This window comes from Plectrocnemia conspersa, unplaced genomic scaffold (assembly GCF_051122295.1).
Source record: "Plectrocnemia conspersa isolate PC_06_02 unplaced genomic scaffold, ASM5112229v1 ptg000003l, whole genome shotgun sequence".
Classification (NCBI taxonomy): domain Eukaryota; kingdom Metazoa; phylum Arthropoda; class Insecta; order Trichoptera; family Polycentropodidae; genus Plectrocnemia; species Plectrocnemia conspersa.
In genome coordinates, this window is record NW_028277167.1 from 14,416,973 (window position 1) to 14,425,555 (window position 8,583).

The 8,583-nt window shown below is 28.8% G+C and overlaps 2 protein-coding genes across 24 annotated transcripts in view; one reads left to right on the forward strand and one right to left on the reverse strand.

The window, feature by feature from the left end:
- CLIP-190 (Cytoplasmic linker protein 190) overlaps nucleotides 1-5,035 on the forward strand; it is a 55,183-nt gene extending 50,148 nt beyond the window's left edge. For all 23 annotated transcript variants that reach the window (XM_088182565.1, XM_088182572.1, XM_088182579.1 and 20 more), the window contains 9 exons: nucleotides 228-368; nucleotides 433-564; nucleotides 628-648; nucleotides 716-1,244; nucleotides 1,306-3,893; nucleotides 3,957-4,105; nucleotides 4,165-4,314; nucleotides 4,383-4,555; nucleotides 4,621-5,035. In XM_088182565.1, coding sequence (XP_088038691.1) covers nucleotides 228-368; nucleotides 433-564; nucleotides 628-648; nucleotides 716-1,244; nucleotides 1,306-3,893; nucleotides 3,957-4,105; nucleotides 4,165-4,314; nucleotides 4,383-4,555; nucleotides 4,621-4,667 — 3,930 coding nt within the window. In that variant the 3' untranslated portion in view covers nucleotides 4,668-5,035. The remainder of the gene's footprint in view (nucleotides 1-227; nucleotides 369-432; nucleotides 565-627; nucleotides 649-715; nucleotides 1,245-1,305; nucleotides 3,894-3,956; nucleotides 4,106-4,164; nucleotides 4,315-4,382; nucleotides 4,556-4,620) is intronic.
- Polr2J (DNA-directed RNA polymerase II subunit RPB11) lies at nucleotides 4,923-5,705 on the reverse strand. Its single transcript, XM_088182585.1, has 4 exons — nucleotides 5,570-5,705; nucleotides 5,405-5,494; nucleotides 5,163-5,337; nucleotides 4,923-5,084 (listed from the first exon to the last, which is right to left on the reverse strand). The coding sequence occupies exons 1-4, from the start codon at nucleotides 5,620-5,622 to the stop codon at nucleotides 5,049-5,051; spliced, it is 354 nt and encodes a 117-aa protein (XP_088038711.1). The 5' UTR covers nucleotides 5,623-5,705; the 3' UTR covers nucleotides 4,923-5,048.
- Between the last annotated feature and the right edge of the window lie 2,878 nt (nucleotides 5,706-8,583).

The following is an 8,583-nucleotide window of genomic DNA, read 5'->3' on the forward strand; positions in this document are numbered from 1 at the left end:
ATGATTTTAATTTAAAAATATCATATTTTAAAAATATTTTACTATTAAATAATTACACAAATTTTTACTTAAAAATAGAGAAAGATATAAAGTAGTTGGAATTAAAAGTAAAATATATTTGACAATCAGACAATCACTTATGTTCAGAATTTTCACTGTGTAGAAATATCGTGTGTCCAATTTTCGTTTGCACAATAATCTATGTTAAACATCATTAAACATTTTAGGAACTACTACGAGAGAAACAACAACACATAGAACTTTTAATGAACGAATTAGATTTAGAAAAGAGCGAATTGGCCAAAACCACTATGAAAGTAGACAATACTCTGGCTGAAATGGAACTGATGAAATCTGAATTATTAAAAGTAAGTATCACACATATTGAATTCTTCAAACCATAAAGTCAATAAAATATTATATTTTCCTTAGAATATCGATGAAGTAAGCAAATTAAAAACTGAACGAGATACAGTCATGAGGCAGCTAGAAGACGAGAAGCAAAAAGTAGATGATTTAATGTTCCGAGCTGAAGAAGACAACATTCATAAAGAAGATTTTAGCGTAAGCTTTCAATATTATACAATAACTTAATATTTGATTTTTATTTATTTTTAATTGTTTTAGAAATTTAAAGAAGAGTTATTAGTAAGTGATTTGTTTACCGTATAATTATTTTTATGCTCAAAAATACTATTTTTAATATTATTTATAGGATACAAAAGAAAAACAAACTGCTACAATAAGCAGCTTAAATGCAGATCTTGTTAAGTTAAAGTCACAATTGGAAGAAGTTCATATGCAGAACGATCTTTTAAGTTCTCAATATAAAGCGGAAAGTGATGTATTGATCTCGCAGCATAAGGATGAACTGCAAGCCGGACAAGATTTAGCTTCACAATTGCAGAATTTATTGGATGAGACTCATACGTTGCTCAGAGAAAAGGTCGCCGAACGAGAAGTGCTTGATAAGAGTCATTTCGATGAAATGAGTAAATTGAAACTGGAATCTGAGCGCTCAATAAACGATTTAAAGACAAAACTATCTGAGACACAAACCGAACTATCGACTTACATTTCGTCGTCGAACGAAAAGTTAAACGAGGCCGAATGTAAAATTTCGTCTCTAAATGAAAAATTAGAGAAAAATACAATAGAAAGTAACGGACTCATAAGAGATCTCAGGAGTCAATTGGAGCAAAAGCAAATTATGTTAGACGTTAAGGTGCAAGAAAGTAATGAAGGTAAGAATTTATTTTAAAATATTTAAAAAAAATGTATATTTAATATGTATTTTATTTTTAGTAATTTCTACTTCAAAGGAATTAGAATTGAATTATAAAAAAGATTTAGAGAAACTTAAAATGCAGAATAGCTCAACTAATTTAGATTTAGAAACAGCTATAGAGTCAAAGAATAGTTTAGAAGCTATGTTAGAGAAAGTTAAATCTGAATTAAATAATCTTAAATCTACGTTGATGTGCAAAGAAACAGAATTCAACTCTGCTTTAACTAGTGAATCTCAAGAACGAGATGCTCTGTTGACAGAAATGGGAGAACTTAAAAATCAATTGTCGATTAAACAATCTCAAATCGATAAATTAACTAAAGATAATGCAAAGGAAAGTAACGAGTTACAAAAACAAATTGAAGATCATACTTCTGAGTTGAAAAAGAATCAAGACGAATTTGTCAAACTTAAAAATAGTATAAAAACTTTAGAAGCTGAGGTTTCTCAAGGGAAGATATTAAAAGAAACGTACGAAAAGCAAATAAAAGAGAAGGATTTAGATATGGAAACAAAGTCAAAAGCTTGGATTGATGAGAAATCTAAGCTTAAGATTGAATTTGAAGAACATAATATTGTATTAACATCTGAAATCGGTAAAAATGCCGAGGAAGTCAAGAATCTTACGCAAAAAATTGTCGAACAGCAACAAATTGCTGAAGATATGTCGAAAAAATATTCTGATGTGAACGCTAATTTTACATCGACGCAATCAGCCAATGTTGATCTAGAACGACAGTTGAAGATACAAAAAGAAAGAAACAATGAATTGCAGAGCTTCAAAGAACTTTTAGAAAAACAAATTAACGACATAACTAGTAATTCTATGTGTTCTAATGAGCAGTTAAGTGTCACTTCGAACAAATTGATCGAAGCTGAAAATAGCATACAGTGTTTAAAAGATGCAGCTCGTGAAAAGAATGATGAGTATCAAAAAATGGTGCTAGATCATGATGAATTTAAGAATCAAACAAATAACGAAATCAATACGATGATGGAGCGATTAAAAGCTTTAGATAATGAGAAAGTGCTGTTTGAAGATGAAATTAAAAATCTAAAAGTCCAATTAGATACTGGAAGAGAAATTATCGATAAGACAAATGCGGAATTCGCCAAATTTAAACAGGGATTCGAAAATGAAAAGTCTGAATTGGAGAACAATGTTCTAAATGAAGTTGCAGCTAAAAATAAACTTAAAGATGATTTAGAATCATCGGAGAAAAATATCAAAGAATTAAACACTCGCATCGAGACACTTGAGAATAATGCTAATCTTTCTGAAAATACTTTAAAACAAAAAGTTGACGAGTTATCTATAAGTCAGAATGAATTAATTAAGCAATTAGAACAGTCGCAAAATAACGAGAAGAATTTAGAAAATATGTATAATAAATTAGTTAAGGAAAGCGATGAATCTAAAGAGAGTTTTAAATCTTCAATTCATACTAAGGAAGAAAAAGAAAAAGATCTTTGCGACAATATGGTGAAGTTGCAGGATAGTTATGAATTAGCACAAAAAAGTTTGACTGATAAAGAAGTATTGACTAAAGATTTACAGCATAAATTATCAGAATTAGAGTTTGAGTATAAATCTAATGTAGAGATCGCTTTAGAGAAAGATAGGCAGATAAATGTATCTAAAGTAGAAATTAAGAAAGTTTTGGAAGAGAAGCACAACTTGGAAAAGAATCTCAATTCTAAGATATCGGAGTATGAAATGCTTCAACAAAAGAACGTAGAGTTGGGCGAAAACGTTACTGAAAGGGATAGCTTTATAACAAAACAAAGGTCTGACCTTGACCAAATTAAGACTAAACTTTTATTGTTCTTTGACACTATTGACCATGTTGCAGATGGTAATTTGAACGATGTGAATAAATGTGATCTGGATACGTTCAAAATGTGCGAACTCTTGGACCAAGCGTTTAGTTTTAAGGAGAAATGTAATGCATTGAAAGTTGAGTTGGAAAGTACGAAAGGAACTCATTTGGAAGAGATTACCGAAATGAAAGTTGCAAATGAAGATTTATTCAAGAAGATTACTTTGTCTGAACAGTTGGTTGAAAAATTGAAAGTGATGAACGAACAATCTCACGAAATTAAACAACTAATGGAAGCTTCTGAAGAGGATGCCAAAAAGATGGCTCTATTGAACGAAGCCGAGAAGAATAAATATGAAGAATTGCACAAGCAGCTATTAAATGATATAGAAAATTTGAAGAACGATAGGAGAATTGAGTCTGATAACTTAAAAGCACAGATGGATGCTTTGAAAACTCAATTAACCGATAAGAATAAAGAATGCCAAGACATTGTATTAAATAAAAATGAACTGCAATTATCTTTAGAGGCAGCTAATCACTCTTCAGATATGTTTAAAAATAAAGTTGTCGAATTAGAAAGTGCCTTAGATCAAAAACAAAAAGAAGACCATAACGAGAATAAAAAAATGTTGACTGAAATGCAAAATATGAAAGATACACATAATAAGGAAATAAATAATTTGAAGAATGATGTTGCAGCTTTGAACGATAAAGTATCAAAAAAGAGAAGAGACGTCGAAAGCTATAAAAAACAATATCTGACTTCAAATAGCGATTTAGAGGTGCGTTTTATATTTCTTAAATATAAATACAAATGTTTATTTTATGGCTTACTTATGTTTCAGAAATATCAATTACTGAATGATCAGATGAAGCAAGAGATCATCGCTTTGAATAATAAGTTAAAAGAGTTTGAAAATAATAATGATATATTAAAGTCTAGCAAAATACTCACCGTTGAAACGACGCAGAAATCAAATATTGATACAAAAAGGTTTGTTTACAGAATTTTTAAGGATTTATTTTTTTATTATTAAATTATTTATTTTCTAGACTTATTGAAGAGAAAGAAGAGGTGGAAGGCCAAGTAAGCTTTTTAAATTCGGTAATAATTGATATGCAAAGAAAGAACGAAGAACTCAAAGCTCGAGTTGAAATCTTGGAAATGGGCGTCTCTCCACAGGAAGCTGAAGAATTTAATTAGTATGTTTATTTATTCATTAAAAATAAAATAATTTTAATTCATGACTAACATTTTTTTGTTGATATAGTAGTGGACTTAAAAATAAAAATATAACTCCACGCATGTTTTGCGATATTTGCGACAAGTTTGATGCTCACGAGACTGAAGATTGTCCAAGGCAAACCAACGATGATATTGAAGTTAATCCTAGTGACAAAAAGAAAGTACCAGAACCCAGACCTTATTGCGAACTTTGTGAAGGTGCTATTATCTCATTATTGACATTATATCATATAAAATATAGTTAATAACTAACATTATTTCAGTGTTTGGACACTCAACGGAAAACTGTGATGAAGAAGAGACTTATTAAGTTTGTTATATTATTTATTTTAATAATATTTGTACCATTATTGTCTGTGAAACTGTTTTTGCATCAATTAATAACTCCAATTTTAATAATTAAATTTATATTTTACAATTTTATACAATATTTAAAAATAGTTTAATAAAATAAATGTGTATTAATCATTAATTAATAGCGTATACCTTCCGCTTTTGTTTTTATAAATGTATTTGGTACATTATAATTATTTGATCGTCATCAATGTTATAAAAAATACGATTGTTAAATTTATTAATTGTTTTTATTAAATTTAATAAATGTACAATTTTATTGTTTTACATATTGTATCGATGCTTGAACTGCATTAGTTAGAAAATTAAATTATTTTTTATAAATATGAGTCTTATCTTAATCGAGACCTTCCTTCTTTTCCTTAATTGCTTCCTAAAATTATAAAAAAAACATATTATTATAAAAATACTACATTAATAAAATTTTGAAATAAATTAAACATATATTGACCTTGAAACGTTCTTCGAACAAACACAATTCTGATATTAAATCGGTGATTGCATTGGTCAAAGCATCTTGAGGAGCATAGTCAGAGGTGGTTTGTATCCTAATTACGAATTTATGTTCGAGGGGGTGAGGTAACTTATATCCGGCGAATAATACTTTAGGGTCCTTCAAGAGTTGGCTGTAAACAACATTATAAGATTTATAGGTTATGTATATATTATTGTATAGAATACACGTAGAATTACTTTCTGATCATGTTTCCCAAAGTGTGATCTTCTTTATTGACTGTGAAGACGGCAGCATGCTGTACTTTAGTGTCTTCTTCCTTTTGAACTCTGAAATACAACGCAATTGTCAGTATCTGGGTTCAGTTATTATTCACACTTAATTTAATATGGTATATGACTCACTTGCTCTCACCCTCGTAGAGTAGAAACGATTCGAATGTCGGTGGCGCATTCATTTTGACAACAATAAATAAATATCAACGCTCGTACGCAGCGTCACTGTCAAACTTTTTGGCCGTAAAACGACAAATTCTACATTGGCCTTAAGGCAATCTTTATTGACCATTAATAAAAATATTTTTAACTGAATTAATATCCTTCAAGCAAAAAAATATCTTACTATAATTATTACACAATTATATAATATACACAATTTTATAATACAGTAGATGACTATTATTTTTGTATTTTGAAGTTTGAATGAATAATGTGCTCAATTTACTGATTTATCTTGTAGTTATTTTCTATCCATTAGTATTTTATTTAGAACAGAAAACAACATATTACTGATTTGTATCTATTTTTTATAGAAGTGATCTGTAAATATTTTATAAAAGTAAAATATTTTTTTTAATATTTAGTAGTACTACAGATTTTTTCATTGTACTGGATTTCAGGGTTGTGATGTTTCTATCAGCTGCTTCTTGGTAGTGATGACTTCCTTAGCGACCGTCCGTTTTGTTAGTTTTCACGTGTTTTCTTCCATTCGGCACATTACTTCTATTCAGAATTTAACTTTTGAACTATTTTACTCAGAACTTTCACTTGGACTACTATTTCGCTTTCGAGAGCTATATTTTAAATAAGGATATCTATAAATTTCAACTAAATTTAAGTCAATGTAATTCCACAGTTCGTCAGCTCCAAAAGGAGTAAAACATAAAATCCTTGAGATACATGTGAGTGATTTTGTAAGGGAAATCCAAACTCTTATATATTAGACTTTTGTTTATTATATTATGAAATCGCATACTTCTCGAGAATTTGATTCCCATGTACATACGTGAAAGATTTTACATTCCAAAATTTATGATAAAATAAGCTGCGACTTATTGGAAATAGGATTTAATTTAATTTTTTTTTTTTTTTCGTTTTAGTTTTATTTAATTATACCCAACAATACATACGTATTTATAATTGCACTATTTTCGCGAGACTTGCTCTTATCACACATGATTTAACAGGTGCGTTCGAAGAACAAGTGTTAATTTGATATTAGAGAATGTCTCTTCCGTTCGTTTCAAGAATAGTTAATTATGATATTTAAAAATAGTGATACACTATTTTTAAATATCATAAAAGCAATAGTTAATCGTTGATACACACACGACAAAGCCTATATGCTTTAACGAATATATTGAAACAAAATTTTAATTTTCAACTATATGCTTCGGCAAATTATTTGTTTTACATGCACTTTTTTCATCCCTTAATATACACAAAAAAATACGAAATCACATTTTGCAGTGTAATGTGTTTTTAAATATGAATATTAGACATTAAAAAAAATCATATATACGTATGTATATAAGACTGATAGTAGTAATAAATAATAATATGTAATTTCAGCTAACCAATTAACGATAATTTACTAGTAAATTGCTTTTTCACTGAAAAAAATTGAATTAATGATTTTGCTATAAAATGTTACCTATTGCCAAAATCTAATTCGATGCGCTTCGCGTAAAATTAATGTTAGTATTTTGCTATGTTAATATTTTTCACTATTTACTAGAGTAAATACTCATAATAATCATTTATCTATATTGGCAATAATATCTTGGTTATCTATGATACGTACTATCTATTTTTAAATAATAAGAAAACACGACATAGCACTCTTTTATTTATAAATAAGCACAATTTAAAAACTCCAAAATATGCAAAGAAGAACTTGTGTATAAATTTCAATATTTGCCACATTTAAATTATGTACCTATGGCGTTCTTATTAGTGGGCCCTTACATACAAAATTAGAAATTAAAAATTAGCAAAATTTTTAATTTATATAATTACGTCTCCTGGTACTCGCGTTTCAAAAACCAGGACGAGAAAATATTAGTGATATTTTAACATCGATTATTTGTATATTAATGATATTATTCCGTTAGAAATCTCAAGTTCTTTTTTATAAAAAAAAACAAGGTCAAGTTGAAAATTGTATTACCTGTCCAAATCTTCTGTATAAATTACAGAAATTGAAAACATTTATTAAATTCTAAAAATAATTACCGACTCCGATGTCAAAATGACCAACTTGGATTTACCAAAGGTTTGCTTAAAAAATGAAATGGGTCTCATATATGTATATATACATATATATTACTATCGTTTTTACAAAAATATAATTTGAACTGTGAAATTCAATTTTTGAGTAAGCAGCCAGTAGGGGGCCAGGTTTAATGTGGTTTTTTTATTGATACAAATTTATTTGTTTATACTTAATGATTTTTTTTAAATCTTCGGGAACAGCATCCACTAGTTGTTATATTATAGTATTATATTATCGGCGTCTCAGGCTTCTCATAATGTCTCGCTACGTTCCCTTAATTAAAATAATAAGTTCATTTATGTGTAAGAAGATAAGCTAACAACACAATTAAGCATTGTCTTGAAAATTTTATTTTTACACAATTACCTTTAATTTTCTTGATAGGCAGAAGAATCAGTTCTTAACACTAGTTTACATTTAGAATATAGATAAAATAATATGATTCACATTTAAGAGGTAAATCACTCCTCACCTAAAATTTGTCCATAACTCCCATGGTAAGAAACTCACAGATTAGGAAACCGTGATCTAGATTATAAATAATAATAGTGTGAAATTTTCACAATACTAAATTTGCTCACAATACACAAAATAACGTTTATTTTGCTGCCGTTTTACTAAACATAAACATTAGTGTTATAGTTATTAATGAAAATGTGTTTTAGACAAAACATAGGAAATGAAAATTGCGGCACGTATCGAAATAGAAAACGTACAGTCTTGACTGCAGGCGTTCTTCCGGGAACCAAAACACACGGACAGCGTCATTTCAGTTTCAGTTTTGGCGAAACTGGCTCATTACTCGACAAACACTTTGACTAGCGCTGGTGTGTATCGAGGGCTTCCACAACCTTGTCCGGCAGTC

What these genes read in the sequence shown, in the direction of transcription:
- Polr2J (XM_088182585.1), bottom strand. Translation starts at nt 5,622, where the DNA reads ATGAATGCGCCACCGACATTCGAATCGTTTCTACTCTACGAGGGTGAG. An exon ending in TTGGGAAACATGATCAGAAA is followed by an intron (nt 5,338 to 5,404) that starts GTAATTCTACGT and finishes TGTTGTTTACAG; the next exon opens with CCAACTCTTGAAGGACCCTA. An exon ending in TGTTCGAAGAACGTTTCAAG is followed by an intron (nt 5,085 to 5,162) that starts GTCAATATATGT and finishes TTATAATTTTAG; the next exon opens with GAAGCAATTAAGGAAAAGAA.